We start from the raw sequence: 13,734 nt of genomic DNA, 5'->3' as shown, positions 1-13,734 counted from the left end.
TAGAATTTCTACATATCCATAATATAGCTACGTCTCCTTTGAATAAGTGCATTCACCCTATAAATATTTAGATGCTTTTCGTGGACATCATCACCTTCCATAATGTCAAACACAGAATCTCCAGTGAAATGGATTTTCCAAAGATCTATCTTATCTACATACCAGACTATCTGATGGCTGTATCTAATTATGAATTGAGGTTAGTTTTTGTTTTCGAGATTTGTTTCAGGACAGTAATACCATTCATTCACCAGCTGCCACATTGAGATGCAGTTGACCGTGTCTCCTCGCTGTTTGGACCATGCTCTCAGATGCTTGCAGGTGTTCTCCAGGGCTCTTGTACTAATTTATCTTCTAGATCAGGAGATTGCCTATTTAGAGGAAATACACAGTTTTATCTGTCAAAGAGAGAAAGATGGCTTCCATGCATTTCAAGCTGCTGACAGTTGATGGGATTGGCAGGAGTTAATGCGCAGCTGAACATGGTATTTGCTCTCTCTGGGAACCTCCTGTGCCTGAGGAAATAGTCTCCCTAAGAGAAGTTTTGGGGTTTTTAATTAATCTTTGCCCACAATACATTGTTTTTTCTAGGTATCCGCCACAAGTGCCAAAAAGATTGGAAAATATGAGGGGTTTTGTTTGATCCCTAAATAGCATTTTGAGTCCCTCCTCCAGGGAAGGGAGGACAGCAGTCGAACAATTAAAAGAATTATATCACTGAGCAGCTCACCAGTTATGGCTGAAATAGTCTGCAGAAGTGGGGGGGGGCATTGCCTATGGTTGATGAGGTCCCAAAACATGTTGTAATGTTCACGTGGTAACCATGGCCATGAGTAGCGTTGGATTTGTAATGGAGACATGCTGTCCATCATTGACTCCACGGGCTATGTCTACAGAAACTCTATAGTCAGAAGCAAAACATCCCTCCACTTGCGTTGAAATCCCAAGGGGTATTAGGTCACCTAATACAAATGAGTAACAACAACTCTAATGTGTGTGCTACAAATTAGAGAGGAAAATTAAATGGGCCTTTGGGACTCAGCAAAACGATTAAACGGACAGGAAGGTCAGCTAAAATAAAATTTCTGCAATCAAAGTGTGAAATGGAAAGAACACAGGCTGATGTTTCAGCAACTGAAAATATGAAGTGTTTATGAATCCTGGAGATCAAAAAAAGCCTTAATGAAATGGTCTGGAGAATTTCTCTGGAAGTCTAGCCCCTGTGTCGGTACCCCAGCACGCGCCTGTGTTCCTGGCTGCCCGTACAAACTGCCTTCTGCAAATGCCACCCAAAGGTAAAAAACAGAATGTCAACCCCAACGCATGGAGCTTCTGTCTACCAAAATTCAGTGTCAAAACACTGTGAGGCATTCAGAGGGAGACATCTGTTCCTATCTCTGTGTGAGTGTCTGTCCCTGCTCAGAGAGCTAGAGCTGAACTTGCATGTATGGAACTGCGTGTGACTATGGTAATTCAATTCATAGGGTTTGTTGCAAGGAAGAAATACTGAAACAAAGGCTCGGCACTGAATGCTGAGGTAGGACTGATTGAGAATGTAGAAGTCAGCCGCGCACACAGGGTTAGATGTTGGTTCTGCTAGAGTCAACCCAGTCATTTCAGAAGCCCCAGAATTTGAGCTAAAACCCCCCCAAAAACCTGATGAGAAGCCAGAGATATAAAGTTATGGGGGAGGTTGGGAGTAGCTGGGTAGAGTTAAGCAGTTGACAGCACAGGAAACAGTAGTTAAATGTCATGTGTATATGTCATGTATATATGTTGTGTATATGTCAGACCATGGAGCACTTCTTGTGATGGTGTTTCCATGGCGTAGCAACATGCATCCAGACAGATAGGAACCAGGTGATTAAAAGGTTGAACAAATCTCAGCACAGCTGTGGGATGGTTTTCAGACGGTGGGATGCTGGTGTAGTAGTAGAGGGTGAGCACAGCTTCAGCACAGCACCAAGGCTGGATGTGCACCACACTGAGAGAGAAGAGGAAGAGGAAAGACCAAGTCACCTGTGGGCAGCACAAGGCCCTGAGAGTTGTGGCAAAAGCTGGCTCAGAAATGCGTCTGACATCTGCCAGGAGCTGCAGCGAGTCCTCTCGGGGTTTCACACTCGCTGAAGTTACTGTGAGTAGAGTCATGGGCTTTGCTTTTGGAGACAAAAAGGTACACGCATACGGAGTTTGGGAAGAAAATGGAGCAGAGACAGGCAGCTCACCTGGTGACAGCATTATCATCATTTTTTGAAAACTGGGCTTGCCTAAAGTCGTATAAATATATTCCAGCAGAGGATAAGCAACAAATAATAGCAGCAATTAAGCTTGAGGAGAGAGCCCCCCCAGAGTAAATTAGAAAGGCGTTGGTCAGAGGTGCAAGTGATTTGCTTGACCTGAGAAATCAAGGCAGAAATATGACTTCGGGAACCCAAGAAGGAAGCAGAGAGTGACTGACACATCCTTCCTAAAGCAAATGCAGCCACCGCCAGATAAATCTGAGATCTGCTGCGTGATGCCCAGAAGAGGAGAAATGGGCCCCACCAGCCGGGACGGGGAAAGTCGCTGCACTCATCAGAGTGTGATAAATGTTTTTTAAATACTGTCTCTGATAAAGAAGATAATAGTGCATCCCACTAACAGTGTCCCCGTCTGCATGACACCTGGTGTTTTCTGCTGGCTGCAGTGAGAAAGTATAGCAAAGTCAGGCCATTTATATTGGTATTCAGGCAAATAAATTAGTTACCTATGTTCTCACTAATCTAATAGTGCAAGGACTGATTTAGTTAGATATTGTATGTAGATTCACAAAGAGTTGCTGTGAAACACAGTAGAATTACCATATCTCTCTTAAAATTTCTCCAGTCTTCCCCCCCTGCCCATCTCAACTTTATTTGGACCCTGATTGTGCAGGACCACACGCAAACTCCACCTTACCCCCTAAGAAGAAATCCCATTAATTGAACAGGACGGCTCAGAGCGGAGAGTTAATCCTGGGCACCGTCTTTGCAGGCTCAAGTCCACAGACTTGAGGGGGCCTTGTCCCACCAAGGCTTCCATGAAAATACGAAATAAAAGCAAAATTAGAAGCTGTGATGTATGAAATGTTGAATGTGGAAAATTTACCCTATTTAGCGCTTGCTGGTGAAAACATCTTGATAATGGCTATCACGGAAAATGGTCTGAAAAATGACTGCTTTCTCTGAATCCTACATACGGAGCAGTAAAACGATCATCAGAAATTATTTCCTTTAAGTATTTATTATTACTGGAGGCTGTGGCACAGTGTGTAGGCAGCTGTCTCACTGTAGAAAAAATACCAAGGCTGAGGTATAATTGAACAGTTGACAAGCAATTTCTGGGATTATACCGGGGGATTGTACCCCCAGAAGAGAAGCATCTCTGGCTTTGTGGTTTAAAAAAAACCAAACCAACAAAACAATCCAGGTAAACTGTACCACAGGAAATCATTAGTGGTCCCATCATCATAAGCTGTTTCCTACATGGCTACAGTGGTTCATAAAAAATAATCACAATGCAAACATGCTCATGGAAAAAAAATGAGATTAAAAAATGTCATAGCACATGAAAATGTCTTGCTGCGAACTCTCATGCAGCCGGTGGATACCCCGTGCCCAGGGCATCGTGTTTCCGCTCCCACAGGGCATGTCACTTTGGGTCGAGAAATAACTTGGTCTTGAACACCGGCACTGGTGTCGGGGTGGGTTTGCAGGGGTTTCTCCGCCAATCCGCACACCTGGCCGCCAGGAGTCAGGTTGGAGACTACTGGTTTGTTGTTGGAGAGATGGGAGAGATGCCCGGTGGCAACTCGCTCCATCCCCTCGTTTGTAAAACTGGGCATGAAACGCGGGAGGAAGACACAATGCAGTTCCCTGTATCTTATTTAAAGTGCTGTTAGAGATAGGGGGGTTGCTAACCAAAACATATGCAAGGGACGAATTATTAGGCTAAAACTCATTAGCAAAGTGGATTGCTCTTAATGACTCTTAATTTTTCTCTAACAAAATAAGAAACGAACAAAAATTAGCACAGTATACAATTATTTAGTGCCGCCTCCCGGCATTTTCTTCCCATCCTTCCTGTGAGTGCTGTAAACAAAACCAAACTGATAAAAAGGGTTCCCACCGCAGAGCCAGGCTAACATTTCCCAGCACCGGCCATCTCCTCTGAAAGGGGCCACTGTGTCCCGCAAGCTCTTTCAGCCGTCGCAGAAGAAAGGGCTGCTTGGTGCAGCTCATTTCCCTCTCCCGGTCCGGCCGGCCTCCTCTTCCTCCTCTCCTCGCCAGGGCCGGGGCGTGAGGATGCTGGTGCCAAGCTGCAGAGCCATGGCGGAAGAAGCATCTCCTGAGCTGCCTTCTCTCCCTCTGCAAGTCCGCCAGCTGCACAAAAGGCTGTTGAACCGGGAAGGCTTCTGCGTTCGAGCAGCATGGGTTTTTCTTTATTGGCCAGTCACCCGCAACAATGGGGAAAAGGGCTTTTCCTGTGATTGGGTTTTTTTTTACTTTTTCTTTTTTTTTCTCTAAAAGGATATCATCAGCCGTGATGCATGCCCTGGTAGGGGCATCAGGATGGTAGTGCTTTCTAGATGCAGCAAGGGGAGAGAGCAGGGGAATGAGCCCTTCTGGTTTGGGTACAAGCAGCAGGAAAGGCGCGTAAGGCTTTTTTTAGTTACCTTAAATTCACACACTTGTGTTAAGGCGTTTCTGTGGACATCTACCAAAGTTGAAAGTTGGATTTTGAAACTGCAGGGGAGGAAGACGGGATTTCGCAGGAATTACCTGGACTTGGATACACATGTTCCCATTCTCATCTTCCTTGGTGTAGTTCATTTACACTCTCAATCATTAAAACTTATTTAATAGCCTATGCTATCAAGGGCTATTAAAGGATGGCCCATGCATTCCTGTTACCAGCTGCGCGGTCTATGCCTGTGGCTCCTCTGGATGTGGGAGCCTGCTCCCCTGGGCAGCAGGGGACAGGGTTTGGCCAGCAATCGTGCATCCTCATTTTCCGGCCACGATGTTGCTCTATTTGGGGGTGGGGTGGGGGGGTGTCACCTTTCCTGCTTTCTTCTTTCCTTCTTGATACACATCTGCTCCCAAAAAAACCCCCACTATAACTTCGATCTGCACTCAGATACTACCGGAGCTCCTCTGCTCATGTCGTGGAGCTCATCTGACTGCGGCTTCACATGGTCAGTATTTCAGTGTGGTTTCTTCAGAAGACCTTATCAGCTTTGCAAGCTGTTAGCTCACCATTTCGAGTGAGGTTTTGCCCAGCCCCACCAGGCTAATTCTCCATCTCAAGCACAGCAGGCCTCTCACTGATCACACGTGCAGGCACTCAAGGTATCATCTTCTCCAGCATTGTATCAAACATCCTCTGAAACAACTCAGGGGTCAAAAATTGACATTTTAAAGTATTTTACTGGATTGAGGCCACAGTGCTTAGCAGGACCAAAGCAGCCTTCGTTCTCTGCCAGCGGGGAGATGGCGACCTCTCCTGCCCAGGGAAGCACCAAGGAGAAACCCCTGTGTGTTGGATTTACAACGCAGCAGGGAAGGCAGCTTTATTCTTTCTCTGATCATCCTGAGGAACACTGACCTTGTTATTACTGATAAAAATTCAATTAGGGAATAAACTTTAGACAAAAGCTTTTGTCTTAAAAAAAAGAAAAAGGGAATTGTAACTTTTTTGGCTTCCTTGTAGCATGGTTTCTCCCCTTCCTGCTCTTTGTGCTTAACCCTGCTGAACTGGACCAGGATGCTTCAGACCTTGCTGGGCTGAGCCCTACACACTTTGTTTTCATGCTGGAATTAAATGCTGGGCGCATGTTGGTGTGGGTCTTTGCAGCGTAGCCGGGGCAGTGGGTGTAGGACAGCTGGGATGGGTGCAAGAGTACATGCAAAACAGGGTGTTTGCTGTCACAGCCGATTCCCACCGCTGACAAAATAAGCTAAACCTGCCAGAGTGGGGTGGTCCCGCAGGTTGTATTGCGTCTCACCACTAAGAGGGACGACGTGGTCCTTCCTTCTCCCAAGGAAATAAAAGCAACATCCTCTTAGCTCACCATAAACCCCAAGTGAAAGCAAAACCCCTAATTTTGCATGCAAGCTGCCAGCCCACCGTGCCTTCACTCCAATGTTATTCTTAGCATGTAGCAAATGTGTCCCTTCCCCTGCATCGCAGCGTGCTCCTGCGCACGGCTTTTCGGCAGAGGGGGGCAGTGGATGTGAAGACTTCAGCCAGCCACCAAGCAGCTGCGGGAGCCTTTTTTGGTCACGCCGCTCCCTCGCCGTGTCTTCCCCCTTCCCACCAGCTGGCACATTGGTGGGGGCCACCCCTGCTGAAGAAAGTGCCAGGGGCAAACCCAGCTCTGGAGCATTTCCCTGCAAAAAATACAGCAGCCTCAAGCTGCAGCAGCGCTCCTCATCTTGCCATCAGGCATTACCGCAGTTTGGGCATCAAATTAGCTAGTCAGGTCAGGGTTGCAGGTCCATGCTGGGCACGGTGGGTGGAAGAGCTGCGTGTCATGCTGCAGGACAGCGTGGGAGGTGTTTCTGGCATTTCAGGCAGTTCTCACCCTCCTCCCCCTTTTGGCTGCACCACCGCTGCCCACACACTCACGGGAAGGAGCAGGCTGGTGGGAAGCTTGGGATGGCGGCAGCTCCCTGCCCGCCAGTGACCAAGGGCTGTGGCCTGGAAGGCCACCTCTGAGACACTGACATGTCTCCATCCCCACCAGCGTGAAGATGGAAATAAAGTGTCTGGCAGCAGCAGTCTGGCTCTCCACGGCCTTCAGGCAGTGGGCGAGAGGTGGTATTTCCCTGCTGTGGCAAAGACTTCTTCAGCACGTTGCTTTTTAAGCGGTTTCTTGGCATCCTTTTGAAGAGTGATGCACTTGGCTGCCATAGAGCAAATCTAGAAGTGGAAGAATGGCAGGAGGAACTGGAAGGAAAAAAATGCAAGATGGCTTTCAGTGTTTTGGGTCTGTTTGAGTCTTGATGGCCCCTGGTACGGAGCAGAGTGGGGAATGATGGGCCATGGGGCTCCCTCTTGAGCAGGAGGCCAGGTGACCAGCTAAATGAATCTCCTGGAAATGCCCTGAGCCTGGTGATGGCTTTCATAGCTCTAAAGCATGTTGGACAAAGCCTTCGTCACCACCGGCTTAGTCTCGTGGTTTTGTCCAAGTGCATCATGGTCCCCGGCATGGAGAAAACCAATGGATTTGGGCTTTGCTGCAAAGTATTTCTGCATTCCTTCTTTCTGAGTCAAATCTTTTACTTTAAAAAAAGTATTTTTTTCTTTCTTTCTGGGTCAGTGATTGCTGAATAAAAATAAGGGCTGATTAGTCTCTTGGGTTTTTTTTTAAACATACTAAGAAAGCCATTTTACTAATAGTACAGGGCCATAGAGAGCTGTTAAAGCACTGCACATTCCTGGGTGTGGACCCTCCAGCAAAGCGAGCTTCACAATCCAGCATCATCAGTGGGATTTTAATTGCAGAGGCATTTTGGAGCCTTTGTTCCCGACATGTACCCCAGCTGTGCATCCCAAATAAACTGACTGCTGCATCAAGAAGTATCTCTCCCTTTTCTTTTTTTACTTTTTTCTTTCCCTCCCCTGCTCCTTCCAGACGGGACATTGACCGGTTTTGATTTGTGGGGCAACTGGGTACCCCTTGGGTTAGTAGAGTTTCACCCGTTTTACCACTGCTGGGTTGGTCTCTTCTGCTTACAGGGTGTTGTCGAGCTTTTACACTTTATTGCAGGTCTGAGACTCTCGTGTTTCTCCTTTTCTTCTTTGCCAGCCCTTTGCTTGGCTGCTGGGATTTTCCACAGAAGCGCTCGGGTGATACACCCAGCACATGGGAAATAGCCCAGAGGTTGAGATTATCGACACTACATTCAAGACAATTGTTTTACGCAGGATATCTTGGGTGGCTTGTGTGTTGAAAAGCTCAGCTCCGTCTGTTTCCGTGTAGAGACATGAGGACAGCGGGTCTCATCAGGTCCTCTTCTTGCTGCTTTGCAAGAAACAGCTAGTGAGGGACGGGACATGTCTTCTCCAGACCTTCCTGAGGGTAATACCTAGATAGATGATGCTGCAAGTCTTGCGTTTGGGATGAGATGTAAGGCGTAACATGACTGGTCTGTGTTTTGTGAAGCTTAGCCTGTTTTCTCCCATTTTGCAAGTGTAATTTCAATACGAATAGTATCTTTTGCTCTTACGTTAAACTCTTGCTGAGGTTATCAGATGAAGTATTCTTGTTCACAGCAGCTGGCTTGCGTTGCTCATAGGATTATGATGTGCTTCGTTGCTTTTGCCTCGGAGATTATGTTTTTGCAAGGAATCTATAGGGTTGTGTCCATCAAGTTGTATCTTTACATAAAATAGTTTTGTAAATCAGTTTATTGGACTCCCCCTGGAATTCAATATAGGGGATGAAATTTATGAGATTAACGGTGACAGAAAGGGAAGAGTCTCCTATCCTGGTTTCAAGCAAACCTTCCAGAAACGGTTGGAGGAGTTGTGCAAACTCCATTCCCTATTTTTAAGGTTTCTACCCAGCTCTGAACTTAAATCTCCTAAGTTTAGAGAACTGATATGAATTATTAGTAAGTGCTCCCCTGATTTATGTTATTCCTGTCTTCAAATAGTCATTTACAAACTGTCTGGCTTTTCTCCTTACAGGGTCGTGATTATTGTTCAGAAGAGGAGGATGTCACATAGTGCCAATTCTGCCACTCGCACCAGGAGTACTACTGTGTAAATAGATTACAACCCAGTTGAGACCTTTTGGAAGTCTTCTAGAGCGAACAGCACTACATAACAGAAGAAGATCATTTCCACATTATATGCTCCATTCAGTTACAGTGTTTCTTAATGAACAGATGAGGAATATTGCTAAGAACTCATAAGGAACTGTTTTTGTTGCTGCTAGTTAAAACTTGTTGCAACTTCTCACTTTTTTCTGTGTCCAGATACGCAGCAAATCCTTAAAGTTAATCCAAAAGACGTTGTTGATTTTATTGAGGCTTCTGGCCTGTTTTCTATCAGATGAGGTAGTGTTAAGCAAAGCTTCCATAAGTGAACATTCAGGCATCTAAGAAACACCCTTAAGCTGTCTGTCAGTCCGCGTTCAGGCCGGAGTGCTTATTAATGCTGGTGATTTCAAGCTTTGGAGATGGGATGTTTTTGCCGTGGCAGGCCTTGTTTCTCTGCTGAGAAGAAGCTGAGAAACTATTATCCATTAAAAGCATGTTATCACTGAAATACAGGAAGTGATGCAGGAGCAGGAATTTGTATTTTAAGAGGAAAAAGAGTTTCATTTAATAGGTATCTTAATCAAGGACTAAGCTTGCAGTATTGGCTTTGCTGAGCACGAATGGGAGTGTGATCACAATCATTTTGAATCTCTTTTTTTCTAAGAAAATAAACATTTTACTGTTTTTATGTATTCTTGTCTTTTACCATTCCTACAACACAATGTTTTAAGAGTCTGGGGACAAGGAAGGCAAAACCAGCCCTCTGCGTTGATGAGTCTGTGGATCTAATCTCTTAAAGCAGCTCTGTGCCAACTGGGGATATCTGTTGCGTGTCCTGTAGAGTTTATTTTTCCATATTATATGAAGAGGATATTACCTTCTCAAAAGCAGATGTAATATTTTTAACAAATGCTGTCATGAGTAAAAAAAAAAAAAAAAACCTTAAGGAAAAAAAAATACACCTTTTGTACTTATTATTTTAAAGGAAATTGTTACCTGTGCTGATATTTCTTCCTGCTTTGACACCATATGAGGGCAGGGTTTGCACTGCATCCCATGGAGAAACTTTGTCAGGACATAGATTTCTGTATTGTATTGATTTCATTGCTCTGATGTGTGCGATGTATGTGGAATAGACCATGAGATTGCATTAATAGCATCTTTTGCTGATGTGGCCAACACTTAAGTGAGGCACTCAGCCCAAAGCCCTTTAACGTTGGCCATTTTTCACTGGACCTTCTGAAAATCAGATCCCTTTAAAGGGTTTCAAGTCCCTCAAAAATCACCTGTGACTTCTGAAAATCTCTAAAATATTAGGGAATTTCTTGACTAAAGAGATTTCCTCCTGTGTTCACTCCGAGTGGGGTTGGACAGTCCACGTCAGAAGATTTTGTTCCCCTATCAGTGCTGTGCCATACCTAGAATATGTAAAAAAAAAAAAACCAACCAGCTTCCTCATGCTTCCTTCCCTGCACTGGATTTTCCTTTGGCTTTCGGGCAGTGGATGGGGCAGTGGGATAGGGAGGATCCACCAGGGAGAGAGACCCGGGAGTTACTCTTATTCATGCAGGACTGGATGTGAGCACCTCCAGCAAGAGCAGCTTTCCAAGCAGTGTTTGTGAGGCTGCAGTATCAAGCTGTCTTCTTAAGGTAGAAGCTATTTCTGAACACTGCAAACTGCTCAGTCCCCCGGTCTCCTGTGAACCTCGGTTTGAGTCGAGTGGTTGCTGTGTCGCAGGATTGGGACAACTCAAGTGCTACCTAGCTTCAGTAGTTTTCCATATAAAAGCTCAGTGGCAGGGTCCTCTCTGGCATGTTTCACTACGTGCATCTTTATCCTGTTGATGGTCAAAAATTGCCAGCCAATTCTGATTTTCCTAAATCCTCGCTGCATTTTGGCAGCTGCTTTGGCCACGCAGCTCTTCCCGAGCATCCCGACCTCCCTGGAGATGAGGTTTCACCACCCTCCTCCCATCACATCGTCCTTCTTAGGGTTGTTGGCATCTGTCAGTGCTACGGAGCCATTTGATCTGTTAGGAACTCTTCAAGGTGATAACTCTGTCCTCTTGCGTATGATTTTTTCCATAATTTATGTCAGCTCTCAAACAGGTAGCCACACTAAGGAGAGTCAAGAGACTGCGCATTTCAATTATTTAAACACTTTAATTAATAAAGAGTCCTGGGCCTTGATCCCACAAAGCCTTCTCTCAAAAGTGCTTTATAAAGCTTTTGCAAGTAGTACAAGAGTGATGGAATTGGGTCTGTCCTTTTGAAACATGGTTCATTTTCTAGATGCTGAACGTCTCGTGTATAAATTTCCCCATACAAATCCTGTGTTACAGACATGTTGTGGTCTTTCAATACACCGGCCTCCTTTTACATCGAGTTTCTTTCAGCCACCTATTGAATATTTTTTTTTCTTTTTTCCTTGCCGATGATGATAGCACCAAAGGCATGGTCTTTGGTGGAAGCTTTGTGAGAGAGGAAAAGCAATTCCCATCTTACCTGTGCACTTAATGTGACCAGCAGCAAGTGCTTTAGTCTTCTGTATAAATTATAACCTCACTGGTGGACCTTTAGATGTCAATATTTGTGAATGCCTGGGTAGACTGTCCTGCTGCCAGATGTGGAGGCATGAGGATGAGCAGGAGGTTTGGAGGGCGTTAATAATTGTCTTTGGAGTTGACGTGCTCCAGGACTTCCCTAGGCTGCTGGTGGGATTGGGGTAATGGTGGCAGACACTGATTTGCTCTACCCTTCTACAAGAAACATGAACAGAATTGAGGATTTTGGGGGGGTGATTGCCTATTCATATCAAGTCAGCAAATCCTTGGTCACGACACGTCTTGCTACCATCACCATGTACCAGGCAGAACCCAGGAGCTTCTTGATGGTTTTCAGCTGACTGAGCTTCTTGGTCAGGCTGGAGACTTGCTTTAAACTCTTTGGGATATGGAAATGCAAAGATCAGCGCTGGTTACCTATTAAAAGGAGCCATGCTTACGGAAGCAAAACTTAAACAGAGCAGAAACCTTTTTCTAGGCTTGAATGTCTGAAGTCTATGAAATATGAGATGGTTTCTAAGCACTTCAGGCTTTGGGTTGACATCCTTCTCTCCACACCTCAGCCACTGAGAGCTGTCTGCTTTGCTTGTTGAAGCAGGATAACCATCTCTTCAAGCTTTGAGCAGCAACTTGCTGCAAAACCATGTCCAGAGCAAGTGCAGGGACCTGACTGCAGCCGTGTAGGGGAAAGGGACAGGAAAAACTGAACCTCCTTGTAAGAAGTTGCACATGCTGCAAGCAGACCCGCAAAGTCGCTCGGATGAACGTTGCTTTTTAACCTGCTTTATTTCATCCACCTTTGCAAAGTCCTAGCAAATTTTGTTAAAAGTCTAAATATACGTGGCAGCTGGGGATCTATAATAATATAAGCAGATAACTGTAGCTTAAAGTGCATCTCTCCTTGAAGCCATACCTCCACGTTACTTTACTCTGCTCAAATATATTCAGCGTGGTGGAAAAGAGGAGGGTGGGAAGAGAAGGAAAATTGCTTATATCTGATATGCTGTGCTTAGTTACGGGTTTTTCAAGGTTTCTTTTAAAAGAAATACCAAGAAAACGATTTGGGGCCAAACTTCTCTTTAGGAGGCTGATGCACTATTTAATAAACTCCAAGTCATAATCTGGGATCTTGGAGAAAATTGTGGTGAAGGGGTTTTGCAATCAACTTTCTTCCCTTGACATGCCTTTTCCTTTCTCTAAAGCCCTTTGAGCTGTGCCAGTTTTCCTGTTTTCCTCCTCAGAGCCTGCCCCAAGCGTTAGGCCCAGGCAAGAGTGAGGAGAGGAACCGGGGAGCTGGAAGGGTTGCCCAAGAGGCAGGTGGCCATCTCCAGATCCAGCCTTGCGCCATGGCTGGTACGTGCAGAAGCCTCCCAAATACCAACCCAAGGGACCCATATCCCAAGGGACCCGTATCCCTCCAAGGGCTGCCTGGATGGATGCTCCGTCCCAGGCGGGCATGGAGCCAACGCACCAGAGCTGTGCCATATTGCTGCATCACCATCGTCATTCACCTCGCTGGGGGGTGCTGAGATTGAATGTTGGTGCTTTTGGGGCAATTTGGGTGCAGGTTGATGCAGTGCTCATAGGATGTGCTTGACCTGGAGAGGGACTCCTGGAAAAAAAACCCAACCCTCTGTTTATTGGCTATCTGACACTAATTTTTGTCTCCATCACTAGTAACTAGAGATAGGGACACATTTTACCTTCAGTCTAGTTTCGTGAGGTTTTGGCAATGTCTCCTTCAGTAACTGTCTGTCTCCATATTGTATCTATTGCAATACATACGCTTTGACCTAAAGATGCCTTTATTTTTTTAATTATTGCGAGTTTCTCTTCACCTGTGCCCCCTCCCAAACTCTGCCACCCTCCGTACAGCATTCAGCTCACCAAGGGGACAGGTCCAGTCATGGCGGGCAGGAGGAGGCTTCACCCTCCTAACTGAAGTGTGGTTGTGTGTGTTAGGATGATTTTATAATGCACTTGGGTTGCGACCACTCTGGTCCAAGGAGGAGCCAGCTATTCTGCGTGCCACTCTGGTTTTACTCTGTTTTGAGGGCTGACATTTGGTATCTGGCTTTTTCAGGGACAAGGGGAAATCCTGCTCTTGGACGCCAGCACCAACCCTTGATGCCAAGGCGTTGCTTTGCCTCGACATCATCACCCTGTGACCAAGAGCAGCATTTGACCCAAAGCATGTCTTGAGTCACAGGAGTCTGCACCTGAATTAGATTAAAGAAACCCAAAATCATATCGGTGCTTTTTTTCTTCTCAGAAGGCTGCGGATCATTTCACATCATTCAAATGCTGACATTTGTACTTTTTTCCCTTGGGACCCCTCGCAGGAGATGTTCTGGGCCAGGTCTCTGCGTGTGATACAAGGG

General features: G+C 45.7%; 1 protein-coding gene across 5 annotated transcripts in view; it reads left to right on the top strand.

Annotated features, from left to right (window-relative positions):
• The window catches only part of C5H1orf21 (chromosome 5 C1orf21 homolog), a 130,121-nt gene extending 120,640 nt beyond the window's left edge, over nucleotides 1-9,481 (top strand). For all 5 annotated transcript variants that reach the window (XM_076339578.1, XM_076339582.1, XM_076339579.1 and 2 more), the window contains exon 6: nucleotides 8,716-9,481. In XM_076339578.1, coding sequence (XP_076195693.1) covers nucleotides 8,716-8,754 — 39 coding nt within the window. In that variant the 3' untranslated portion in view covers nucleotides 8,755-9,481. The remainder of the gene's footprint in view (nucleotides 1-8,715) is intronic.
• The last annotated feature ends 4,253 nt before the right edge of the window (nucleotides 9,482-13,734 follow it).

This window comes from Aptenodytes patagonicus, chromosome 5 (assembly GCF_965638725.1).
Source record: "Aptenodytes patagonicus chromosome 5, bAptPat1.pri.cur, whole genome shotgun sequence".
NCBI classification, from domain to species: domain Eukaryota; kingdom Metazoa; phylum Chordata; class Aves; order Sphenisciformes; family Spheniscidae; genus Aptenodytes; species Aptenodytes patagonicus.
Note: the sequence above shows the minus strand (reverse complement) of the source record. Positions and strands in the feature narration are given on the sequence as shown.